Here is a 13,239-nt window from a genome sequence, read left to right on the forward strand (position 1 = left end):
CGGCCATTGCAGAACATTCCACTTCCTTATAAAACTCTTTGGTTGCTTTTGCAGTATGCTTTGGGTCATTCTCCATCTGCACTGTGAAGCGCCGTCCAATGAGTTCTGAAGCATTTGGCTGAATATGAGCAGATAATATTGCCTGAAACACTTCAGAATTCATCCTGCTGCTTTTGTCAGCAGTCACATCATCAATAAATACAAGAGAACCAGTTCCATTGGCAGCCATACATGCCCACGCCATGATACTACCACCACCATGCTTCACTGATGAGGTGGTATGCTTAGGATCATGAGCAGCTCCTTTCCGTCTCCATATTCTTCTCTTCCCATCACTATGGTACAAGTTGATCTTGGTCTCATCTGTCTATAGGATGTTGTTCCAGAACTGTGAAGGCTTTTTTAGATGTCGTTTGGCAAACTCTAATCCGGCCTTCCTGTTTTTGAGGCTCAGCAATGGTTTACATCTTGTGGTGAACCCTCTGTATTCACTCTGGTGAAGTCTTCTCTTGATTGTTGACTATGACACACATACACCTACCTCCTGGAGAGTGTTCTTGATCTGGCCAACTGTTGTGAAGGGTGTTTTCTTCACCAGGGAAAGAATTATTCGCTCATCCACCACAGTTGTTTTCCGTGGTCTTCCGGGTCTTTTGGTGTTGCTGAGCTCACCGGTGCGTTCCTTCTTTTTAAGAATGTTCCAGTTGTTTTGGCCAGGCCTAATGTTTTTGCTATCTCTCTGATGGGTTTGTTGTGTTTTTCAGCCTAATGATGGCTTCACTGATAGTGACAGCTCTTTGGATCTCATCTTCAGAGTTGACAGCAACAGATTCCAGATGCAAATAGCAGACGTGAAATGACCTCTGGACCTTTTATCTGCTCATTGTAATTGGGATAATGAGGGAATAACACACACCGGCCATGGAACAGCTGAGAAGACAATTGTCCCATTACTTTTGGTCCCTTAACAAGTGGGAGGCACAGATGCAAACTGCTGTAATTCCTGCACCGTTCACCTGATTTGGATGTAAATACCTCACTTTAAAGCTGACAGTCTGCAGGTAAAGCACATCTTGTTCGTTTCATTTCAAATCCATTGTGGTGGTGTATAGAGCCCAAAATGTTAGAATTGTGTCAATGTCCCAATAGTTATGGACCTGACTAGCTTCTGAAGGTGCCCGGGGAGGCATTCATGTGGCCAGTGCCCAGGCCCCATGTCACTTTTCATACGAAACGCTTCTGGCCCGCCCTAGGTACTTCTGATTACATCCCTCTCAGTGAGAAATTCCACGCCAGCGCCGTTCAACAGATTCGCCACGCCTGCGCACTTCATTCCCTATTATGGGCAGAGGAGGCACAAGGCCGGTGCATTAAACGCTCTTGTGCCTCTGCCCATAATGGGGGAATGAAGTGCGCAGGCGTGGCGAATCTGTTGAACAGCGTTGAATTTCTCACTAAGAGGAGGACGTAATCAGAAGAACCAAGGGTGGGTCATATGAAAAGCGACGAGGGGCCTGGGCCCCTTCAGAAACTAAATATTGAATAAGTGTTTTTCTGAGAAAATCGGCAATGGACAGCAATATGGAAGGTAGCATTCTAATATGGGGAATATAATGGAGATCATGATGTTAGTGTTCTATAATGATGATTTTAGGTGAAAGACTCCCTTTAACCACCTCCGGACCGCCTAACGCACATGTGCGTTCCGGAGGTGGCAGCGCTGCGCACAGTCACGCATATACGCGTCATCTCGCGAGACGCGAGATGACGCGAGTATGCGCCCGCGCGTGCGCAGTTCGCGCCGGCATTTCATCGAGAGGTATTTCGTCAGCAACCTGCCAGCCAATGATCGTGGCTGGCAGGTTGCTGATTTTTAAAAAAGCCAATCAAAGTGCCAGATAGCAGATCATATTTGTAAATATGATCTGTTATATGGCTGCCTGCTCCTCTGCTGGTTCTTTTCGTCGGTTGGATCCAGCAGAGGAGCAGGCTTCACAGTGAGTACACCAAACACTACACTATAGCCCCTGATCACCCCCCTGAACCCCAATTAACCCTTTGATCACCCCTTTGATCGCCCCTGTCAATCACAAGTGAAAAGAAAAAAGTGATCAGTGTAAACTGTCACTTTTTTTTTTCACTGTTATTGACCGTTAGGTTTTAGGTATAGTTTAGGTCCCTTGGTTAGGTAGTTAGCGATCAGTTAGCGCCCAGCCCACCGCACCGCAGTCCGTTATTCGCTGATTAGCGTATCGCTAATCAGCATTTGTACTTTTATAGTATCTGGAAGTGATCAAAACTGATCACGGTCAGATCTATAATAGTACTAGTGTCACTTTAGTTCGCCCTCCACCCAAAACGCAGTGTTTGCCCGATCAGGCCTGATCGCTCGCCCACACGTGCGTTCACCCACGCCCGCCCCACCGCAGTGACAAAAAAAAAAATTTTTTTTTGATCACTGCACATTCACTTTACACGCACTGCGGCGATAAAAAAATCAGTTTTGATATTTTTTATCAACCGCAGCGGCCTCCGGTACTTCGCTAGCCTCCCCTTTGTAAGACAGGCTTGCTTTTTTTTTCTTGGGTAGTCTCAGGGAATACCCCTAAATTTAGTTGCCCACATGTCTAACAGGGGGTATTCCTCTGAAGAGGCCTACAGGCTTCTGACCCAGTCGGATGAGGAGTGGGAGCCCTCATCTGATGAATCCAGCGGGTCAGAATACGAACCTGTAGAAAGCAGTGGCTCTCTGACCCAAAGTTCGGACGAGGAGGCTGAGGTCCCTGATACCACCAGGCGTACCCGGCCCCGTGTCGCTAGACCGCAGGTTGCGCAGGATCCGCTTCAAGAGCAGCAGAGTGGGGCTGGTGCTGTCGGATTACGTGGTGAGGCATACACCAGCAGCCCAGCCCTCCCTGGACCTAGTACCAGCACTGCCGTACAACCTGGTGAAGTAGCGAGCACCAGAAGGGCAGTTGAAGCTGGTACGGTGGCACGTGCAGTAGTGACCCCGTCGCAGCCACCGCAAAGACGTGCCCGTAGAGCCCCTAGAATCCCAGAGGTGCTGGCAAACCCTGATTGGCAGTCCCCAACTTCAGCCGCACCTGTAGTTTTCCCTTTCACCGCCCAGTCTGGAGTTCGGGTTGAGACGGCTCAGATCGGTTCGGCCCTGGGATTTTTTGAGCTGTTCTTGACTGCGGAGCTTTTAGACATAGTTGTGGCCGAAACAAACCGGTATGCCACACAATTTATCACCGCTAACCCGGGAAGCTTTTATGCCCAGCCTTTCCGGTGGAAACCAGTCCAAGTTTCCGAACTTAAAACTTTTCTGGGCCTCCTCCTCAACATGGGCCTGACAAAAAAACATGAATTGCGGTCATATTGGTCCACGAACCCGATTCATCACATGCCCATGTTCTCTGCTGCTATGTCCAGGACACGATTTGAGACCATCCTGCGTTTCCTGCACTTTAGCGACAACACCGCCTCCCGTCCCAGGGGCCACCCTGCTTTTGACCGGCTCCACAAAATTCGGCCCCTCATAGACCATTTCAACCAGAAATTTGCAGATATTTATACCCCAGAGCAAAACATCTGCGTAGACGAGTCCCTGATACATTTTACCGGGCGCCTTGGCTTCAAACAATACATCCCAAGCAAGCGCGCCCGGTATGGGGTCAAATTGTATAAGCTCTGTGAAAGGGCCACAGGCTATACCCACAAATTTCAGGTCTATGAGGGAAAAGATCAGACCCTGGAGCCGGTCGGTTGCCCTGACTACCTGGGGAGCAGTGGGAAGACAGTTTGGGACTTGGTGTCACCCTTATTCGGCAAGGGGTACCATCTTTATGTGGACAATTTTTACACAAGTGTGGCCCTCTTTAGGCATTTGTTTCTAGAACGGATTGGCGCCTGTGGTACCGCGCGAACTAGTCGCGCGGGCTTCCCCCAACGGCTCGTTAGCACCCGTCTTGCAAGGGGGCAGAGGGCCGCACTGTGTAACGAAGAACTGCTCGCGGTGAAATGGAGAGACAAGCGTGACGTTTACATGCTCTCCTCCATTCACGCAGACACGACAATACTAATTGAGCGAGCAACCCGTGTCATTGAAAAGCCCCTCTCAGTCCACGACTATAACCTTCTCATGGGAGGGGTGGACTTCAATGACCAGATGTTGTCTCCGTATTTAGTTTCCCGACGCACCAGACGCTGGTATAAGAAGGTGTCTGTATATTTAATTCAATTGGCGATGTACAATAGTTTTGTTCTCTACAGTAAGGCTGGGAGAACTGGATCCTTCCTCAAATTTCAGGAAGAGATCATCGAGAACCTCCTGTATCCAGGAGGTTCCGTGGCCCCAACCACCAGTGTAGTTAGCCGTCTACACGAGCGACATTTCCCCAATGTCGTTCCTGGTACCTCAACCCACCCGTCACCCCGAAAAAGATGTCGTGTCTGTAGCAGGAGTGGAATAAGGCGTGACACCCGCTATTTCTGTCCTGACTGTCCGGACCACCCTGCCCTATGCTTTGGAGAGTGTTTCCGGAAGTACCACTCATAGGTACACTATTAGCATAGGGATCATCTCACCAGGACAGGCACACAGGGCTATTAGGGCCCATTCACTCACTGCTGCTGCAAACGTCTCCTTTCACATGGGACAAAGTGCATAACGCACTTCGCCACATCTTTGGGCGATTTGCGCTTTGCACATTGACCCATGGGGAAGGAGAGGTTTGTTCTATAAAGGTAAAAAAAAAAAAAAAAAAAAAAAAACAGGTAAGCAAACAGGTTAATGTTTAGTTCCAAAAGTTAAAGTTACACGTTCTGTTCCAAAGTTAATAAAATTATTGCGTTGTGGCCTGGTTTTTTCTTTTTTTTTGTCTTTTTACCTTCCAGGTGGACCAACCGATCGACCAGCTGCAGCACCGATGTGCATTCTGACAGAAGCATTGCGCTGCTGTCAGATTACACGCAAGTCAGTGTATGCGGCGCTGCAAGACGAGATTTCTACTCTGCAGTGACAGATACGTTTGCCAAGGCATACGAGCTGAGGAGGCGGCGTTCCTATGCTTTGGCAAACACTTTGTGTATGTATGTGTATATATATAAAAAAAAATCCCCAGCAATGATTTATTCATCCACATCGATTGATGCGAATGGAGAAATCTGGTTTGCCAGGGCATACGAGCTAAGTGGGTATGGATGTAGGGCGGAGCTCCTATGTCCTGGCAGACGCCTTTCCCCTCCATTTTTTTTTTTGGCAGAGATTTTTTTCATCCACATTGATCGATGCGAATGAAGAAATCTGTGCCGTTCATTTTTTTCTTTCAGCCCAGAGGCTGAACGGAAAAAAAAATCTCATTACCTGTATGCTCAATATAAGGAGAATAGCAGAAACTCCTAATGCTGGCCATACATGTAATGATTGCGGAGACCCTCAAATGCCAGGGCAGTACAAACACCCCACAACTGACCCCATTTTGGAAAGAAGACACCCCAAGGTATTTGCTGAGGGGCATATTGAGTCCATGAAAGATTGAAATTTTTGTCCTAAGTTAGCGGAAAGTGAGACTTTGTGAGAAGAAAAAAAAAAAAAAAAAATCAATTTCCGCTAACTTATGCGAAAAAAAAAAAAAATTCTATGAACTTGCCAGGCCCCTCATTGGATACCTTGGGGTGTCTTCTTTCCAAAGTGGGGTCACATGTGGGGTATTTATACTGCCCTGGCTTTTTAGGGGCCCTAAAGTGTGAGAAGAAGTCTGGGATCCAAATGTCTAAAAATGCCCTCCTAAAAGGAATTTGGGCCCCTTTGCGCATCTAGGCTGCAAAAAAGTGTCACACATCTGGTATCGCCGTACTCAGGAGAAGTTGGGGAATTTGTTTTGGGGTGTCATTTTACATATACCCATGCTGGGTGAGAAAAATATCTTGGTCAAATGCCAACTTTGTATAAAAAAATGGGAAAAGTTGTCGTTTGCCAAGATATTTCTCTCACCCAGCATGGGTATATGTAAAATGACACCCCAAAACACATTCCCCAACTTCTCCTGAGTACGGCGATACCAGATGTGTGGCACTTTTTTGATGCCAAGGTGGGCAAAGGGGCGCATATTCCAAAGTGCACCTTTCGTATTTCACCGGTCATTTTTTACAGATTTTGATTGCAAAGTACTTCTCACACATATGGGCCCCTAAATTGCCAGGGCAGTATAACTACGCCACAAGTGACCCCATTTTGGAAAGAAGACACCCCAAGGTATTCCGTGAGGGGCATGGCGAGTTCCTAGAATTTTTTATTTTTTGTCGCAAGTTAGTGGAATATGAGACTTTGTAAGAAAAAAATATAAAATCATCATCATTTTCCGCTAACTTGTGACAAAAAATAAAAAGTTCTATGAACTCACTATGCCCATCAGCGAATACCTTAGGGTGTCTACTTTCCGAAATGGGGTCATTTGTGGGGTTTTTCTACTGTTTGGGCATTGTAGAACCTCAGGAAACATGACAGGTGCTCAGAAAATCAGAGCCATTTCAAAAAGCGGAAATTCACATTTTTGTACCGTAGTTTGTAAATGCTATAACTTTTACCCAAACCATTTTTTTTTGCCCAAACATTTTTTTTTTTATCAAAGACATGTAGAACTATAAATTTAGCGAAAAATTTATATATGGATGTCGTTTTTTTTGCAAAATTTCACAGCTGAAAGTGAAAAATGTCATTTTTTTGCAAAAAAATCGTTATATTTTGATTAATAACAAAAAAAGTAAAAATGTCAGCAGCAATAAAATACCACCAAATGAAAGCTCCATTAGTGAGAAGAAAAGGAGGTAAAATTCATTTGGGTGGTAAGTTGCATGACCGAGCGATAAACGGTGAAAGGAGTGTAGTGCCGAAGTGTAAAAAGTGGCCTGGTCATGAAGGGGGTTTCACCTAGCGGGGCTGAAGTGGTTAAAGATGTGGTCTTAGCCATTCAGTCTCGCCAAAAGAGGGTGTAAGAGTTCATCCTCCAGTGCCCTATAAAAAGGCTCTCAGAGGCTACGTTTGGGTGGTGTACCTCTTGGCGAGACTGTTAGGCTCTCTACGACACACTATCCAGTTCACAGAGGGGGTACATCACTGAACTGAGAGAAGCAGGATGGTGGTTGCTATAAATTGCTGCCATCCAGGCAGTTCCGACCTTGCTATTAGATATTGGGAGCAGTGGTTACGTGAGGGCACGCACACGTGGGGAACAGGCCGCAGTAGAGGATGTTTTGCTCCACCGACAGGCCTGAGCAGCCTCCAGTTTCATTGTTCACTATCCAGACACAGGCAGCCCCCTCATCTGTGCCTGGAGCCATTTCCAGGGGCTTAACAGAAATAAATTTGGTGCCACAGCACCCATTACGTGTCCTGCCCATTGACAGCCAGCCTTCGTTTGCAGCAATGCGATGAATTAGAAACCTGGCTATGGACTGGAACTGTATGGTCTTTAGTGATAAACGCAGGTTGTTTGGGATCCAACAATGGTCGGGTTGGAGTATGGAGACCTCGCGGCGAGAACTTTAATCCTGCCTGTAGAGCAACACTCTGCTGGTGATGATCTGAGGAACCATGATATAAGTCACCCCTAGTAGTGATACGAGGGACACTAACAGCTCAGCGATACGTGCAGGAGGTCCTGCTGCCACACGGGTTCCTCTCATGGCCGGGAAATGCTCGCCCGCACACAGCAAGAATTTCCCAGGGATGTCTCCTTCAGATTACAACACTTCCTGGGCTGCCCAGTCACCGGATTTATTGCCAATCCAGCATTTATGAGACCAGCTGGGATGCCATCATCACCAACCTCGGGGCTGGTGCAAGGATTTTTGCCACCCTAGGCAAAAGCCAATTTTGCCGCCCCCTTGACCACACCCTTTTACCCACCCCTTTTAAAAAGTAAAGTAACAGTCCAATATTTAAAAAAATAAAATAAAACTAAACTTTCAGAAAAGTTTCTTCTGGGATTCAAACTCATGACCTAACATCAGAGGCAAGGCATTTACCCACACAGCTATGTATGTGTTGCTACATACATACATACATACATAAAAAAGTGTGTGTATGTATATGCACTTCTACTGTAGATAACTTTGATACCTAGTGTACATCCACACACATGACAGCTGCCCCAGTACACTACACTATGGATGTAGCAGAGCTGGGTGCATTGGGGCAGCTGTCATGTGTATGGATGTACACTAGGTATCAAAGTTACCTAGAGTAGAAGTCTTATATTTTTTTTTAAGTTACAGGCAATACAGCTTTCACAGCTGTGTGGGTAAATGCCTTGCCTCTGATGTGAAAGGATGCGAGTTCGAATCCCAGGAGAAACTTTTCTGAAAGACAGGCTAAATGAGATTTAAATACACCAGGGTCTCGTAGCTGTGTGACACCAAATACTTGAAGGTAATGCACACCTTTGAGGTCTTTACTTAATGGCATTATTAGCACCTATGTTTTTACATTTCTCTGCACATCATGGGGGCAGCCATGTTGCCCAATCTATTACCAATATCCAGGGATGACCTCACAGCCACGTGGACTGTATTCCATGACAGACAGGAGCAGTAAACCACAGCAGACAGGCCCGAGTTTGTGAAAGTTGTTTATTGAAGGAGGGGAGGGCAGAAGACGTCTAGGATCTTGGTCTCTCCTTCTTGCCTTTGTACAAGGCCAGCAGAGAAACGTTGGCTACTTTTACGACCTTGAACCTGACACCGGGAATGTCACCAACGGCATGGCCAGCCCGACCAAATCCAGCAACCAAAACTTCATCGTTTTCCTTAGTAGAAGAAAAAAGGAGACTTGTTAGAGTGACAGAATCGGTCGCTGTACATCAGGGAGAGCTGTAGGCCCAGCACAGAGCAGAGGCTACAGGCGGCCAGTGAAGACACACGGGCGCCGCTCACTAACGCAGAACGCCGTAACCAAACAAATGTCTTCTAAAATGCAATACAGGAACCATAAGCGCGTTGTGCTTTGGACATTTCAGTCATCAGTAGAGATGAGCAAATGCAGACATATGGGAATGGGTTCAGACAGAGGAACACCACCTCAGCTCCCAAATATACCCCGACATGGCCTGTGCACGCACTATACCCAGAGCAATGGCAAAGGGGCGAGATTGCCAAAGCAAGGCAAGTTGTGCGATAGTCAAATCGAAGGAAGGGGACGTAGCTCCAGAAGCCAGATTTGGAATCAAATTTGATTTATAAGGGTACGTACACACAAGTGGGGGGGGGGGGGGTACAAAAATGGCCATAAGGAAATTCATTTTTATTTTTTGTTTTCCCCCCCCCAATATCCCAACCACTGCAGTGTCCTCATTATACATAAACCTCCCCAGGACTTACAGGAGCGCTATCTGCACTGGAAGCAGTAGGGCCTGACGTTCTCTACATGAAGACATGAGGTCATAACACTGGGAGCGTCAGGCCCTGCCGCCATCAGTGCAGAGTGAGTGTTACCATTCAAGTGGTGAGAGTCCCTTTTTTACCCCGCCCCCCCCCAAAGTGCACTAATTTATTAACACCAAAGTTTAAGAGGACAACCCCATCAATAGCTGTAAAACAATTCTGTCCATGGGCTGCACCAGTGAAAACCGCAAGTTCTCTTTTCTTATCCTGTACAACCCACCGACGTGTAATCAGACAGACCCCCAAGACTCCCTCCGTCATATAGGAAAAAGATCGGCCATCGCTACGGACCCGTCATTGGTAGGAACTGAGGCAGATTTTTGGTCTGGATCTTGAGACAGAAAATCCACAGCGGATGACAGCATCCACTAGGTAAAACCTCATCCACACGGAAACCGATTCAGGGAACGGATCTGCCACCTGACGTTTGCCGTGGTCCATGCAAGGACTTGTTGTGGATCCTCCCAACCACCTTCAATAGAGAAGTGAACATCCACAGGGGCAGGGGAGATGGAGTAGCTCTGTATACCTCACCTCCCCAGTCTCCTGCTGCTCCCATGGAGAGGCCTGGCTCATCCTGGCCCCTTCCGGCATCAACACGTGACCACTGCAACCAATCACAGGCTTCTGAAGTCACGCATCAACATGCGCTAAAGACACAGGCAGCGAGCAGGGAAGCCTCAGCACGAGAGCACCAAGAAGCAAATAATTTTTTCGTCCCCCCAAGATCAAATGTCAAACTTTCTGCATCAAATCTGCCCAGAGTGAACTAGGCCTAAGCGGATAAATATTGCATTATAGTTACCTCAATAAAGTTCAAGCAGCCGTCGTTTGGGACGAAGGCGGTGATCTTCTTGCCGTTCTTGATCAGCTGCACTCGGACACATTTCCTGATGGCAGAATTGGGCTGCTTAGCCTCAACACCTCTGGAAGACAAGACGGGTTCCATAAGACTCCAGATCACCCCGTATACAACGCATCAGCACGGACCGCACCTTCACATGTCCACTGCTCCCCATCAGGATAGTGGTCACACACTGCACAGTATCTACAGCGACAGGAAAGTCATAGACTCCCCCCACCCACTTACACTTTTTCCAGGACGATTCCTTTGGCGTGGGAAGCGCCTCCGAAGGGGTTGGCCTTGAGAGCGGTCCCCAAGTTGGCCTTCTTGTACTGCTTGTCGTGCCACTTCTGCTCACGCCGGTGGTTGCGCAGCTTTCTTGCTGTACGAAGACCTCGGCACTTGCCTGAGAGGAGAAATAAGAGATTAGAGGAGGTAAGTGTCTGCACCGAGGTTCATCCGTGGGCCCCAAACACTAACGACGGAACAATCCCAGGCACTACGTCCACCAGGAATCAGTGACCCTCTACAGCTGACTGACTGGTACGGGGCCGTCAACTATTTTTACAGGGGTTGTTTAGACTTAGAACATGGGGCTTGCTTCCTAAAACTGCACCACCCCTGTCCACAGGTTGCATGCAGTACTGCATCTCTGTTCCATTGACTAATGGTACCAAGCTACAATACCAGACAACCGTGGTGCTGTTTTTAGAAGAATAGCCATTGTTTTTTTTTCCCCTAAGGACAAATACCCACACAGGTATCCATTTTGCACCCAAAAACCACAGATCCACAAAACAGACACGGGACATGTTCTAGATTTTGGGGAACGGCCGCAATAGAAAGGAATGGGGTTTGTGTGCAATCCCCACCCAAAAAGTGCAGATCTGACATGGGCCCAGAATACGGTCGTGTGCAGGCAGCCTAACCCCGGAGATGGGCCAGCTTCAGATAGAAGGCTCTCCGCCAGGATCCTAGCAACCACCATAATACAGGATCCCTGCAATCTGCTACGGAGCGGAGGAGGAGAACCACCATCATCCGCACCAGGAGCTGGTCATAATACACAGCCAGGCTCCAGCTAGCACCAGAGGTGACGTACACCTGCCATTCAGCCCCTGTCACCCCATCAGCTGGAGGCCGGACGATGCCCCCCATCATAGTCCAACTGAAAGGATGCCCGCTAGCGTTACACCGACAGCCATAACGCACCGCATCAGAGGTCGCAGGTTCAATTCCCCCGGTAGGAGGGGGGGAGATAAAATAATTCTTAAAAAAAAAAAAAAAAAAAGGCCTAGCCTAATTTACTAGGTGAAAAAAAATAAAAATAAAAATATAGCAAGATTAATGTAAAAATAGAGAATTACTAGTTTTTGGGCCTTCTAGAACATAAGCTATGTACTCAGTATGTACACATCTATAATAACCTGAACATAAAAAGTAGCAAAACTAAAGACAAGGGCAAAGAAAACGTCTATATTCAACCCTCAAATTTGCACAAACAGCTGCAGAAAATGTCAGAACGGGTTAATAACGCCTTCCGCTCTGTAGGAGCCGTTCACATTAGTAGTAGACCGCAGCTTCTACAATGCCATGGGAGAAACCACTGTGCAGGGCGCAGGGGTACACGGGAGAGACCACAGAGAGGAGCGCGGGAGGACTCGGGACAGACCACACGATCCTGGGGGGGCTCTGCAGCACGACAGGACAGACGCCTGCTGTGGGAGTCCCGCCTGTCATGGCGCCCGCTCCTCACACCGCGGCCTCATGGTGTACCAGACACGCCGTCACGTCTCTCCTCACACCGGCCGCGCTGCTGACGACCAGCCGGAAAGATGCCGGGCCCCACCGGAGCCCTTGGTACCTCCCAGCCCGCTCTCCAGCCGCCCAGGTCCCGCGCCACGCCGCAGAGCCGCACTCACCCATCTTGTCTGTCCCAGGGCCGACTACGGAAAGATCGATTCCCAGAAGCCACCGAGAAACCCAGGCGCCGAGAGGACCCCACGAAGGCTGTCCTGCAGTGTGCCTGTCCCCGTAATACAGAGGTTACGGCCGGCAGTTCTCGTTAGGTGAACCCTGGATGTGAGATATCCGCAGTATAATGATAATATTACACGCAGATGAATAGCGGATGATGTTATCCCTAAAATAATGAGATTTCATTGTCACGACACCGGCAATAGGTGCCTGGCGCCGGCAGTAAACTACGAATCCCATGATGCTTGGCGTCTGTAGCGGCCTAGAGCTGACCCCGCCCACTTGTGACCCCGCCCACTGGGGTTGGTTGTGTGTAAAGCGGTGCAACATGTTCAGATCAGACATAATATTTCTGCTTGTTGTAAGGGGCCCATAACAGAGACAGTCAGTGACAACCACAGGGCCCCCATAACAGAGGCAGCCAGTGACAACCACAGTGCCCCCATAAGAGAGACAGCCAGTGACAACCACAGGGCCCAATAACAGACAGCCAGTGACAACCACAGGGCCCCCATAACAGAGGCAGCCAGTGACAACCACAGGGCCCCCATAACAGAGGCAGCCAGTGACAACCACAGGGCCCCCATAACAGAGGCAGCCAGTGACAACCACAGGGCCCCCATAACAGAGGCAGCCAGTGACAACCACAGGGCCCCCATAACAGACAGCCAGTGACAACCACAGGGCCCCCATAACAGAGACAGCCAGTGACAACCACAGGGCCCCCATAACAGAGGCAGTCAGTGACAACCACAGGGCCCCCATAACAGACAACCAGTGACAACCACAGGGCCCCCATAACAGACAGCCAGTGACAACCACAGGGCCCCCATAACAGAGACAGCCAGTGACAACCACAGGGCCCCCATAACAGAGACAGCCAGTGACAACCACAGGGCCCCCATAACAGAGACAGACAGTGACAACCACAGGGCCCCCATAACAGAGGCAGTCAGTGACAACCACAGGGCCCC

General features: G+C 48.5%; 1 protein-coding gene across 1 annotated transcript; it reads right to left on the minus strand.

The window, feature by feature from the left end:
• Window positions 1-8,619: 8,619 nt before the first annotated feature.
• Window positions 8,620-12,354, minus strand: RPS23 (ribosomal protein S23). Its single transcript, XM_044293206.1, has 4 exons — window positions 12,211-12,354; window positions 10,535-10,694; window positions 10,250-10,370; window positions 8,620-8,810 (listed from the first exon to the last, which is right to left on the minus strand). Exons 1-4 carry the CDS (start codon window positions 12,212-12,214, stop codon window positions 8,664-8,666), a joined length of 432 nt encoding a protein of 143 aa, XP_044149141.1. The 5' UTR covers window positions 12,215-12,354; the 3' UTR covers window positions 8,620-8,663.
• Window positions 12,355-13,239: the final 885 nt, after the last annotated feature.

This window comes from Bufo gargarizans, chromosome 5, assembly GCF_014858855.1.
Source record: "Bufo gargarizans isolate SCDJY-AF-19 chromosome 5, ASM1485885v1, whole genome shotgun sequence".
NCBI lineage: Eukaryota > Metazoa > Chordata > Amphibia > Anura > Bufonidae > Bufo > Bufo gargarizans.

Coding starts and splice junctions, on each gene's coding strand:
- RPS23 (XM_044293206.1), bottom strand. Junction 10,371..10,534: donor GGAATCGTCCTGGAAAAAGT/GTAAGTGGGTGG, acceptor CTTGTCTTCCAG/AGGTGTTGAGGCTAAGCAGC. Junction 8,811..10,249: donor GCTGCTTGAACTTTATTGAG/GTAACTATAATG, acceptor TCTTCTACTAAG/GAAAACGATGAAGTTTTGGT.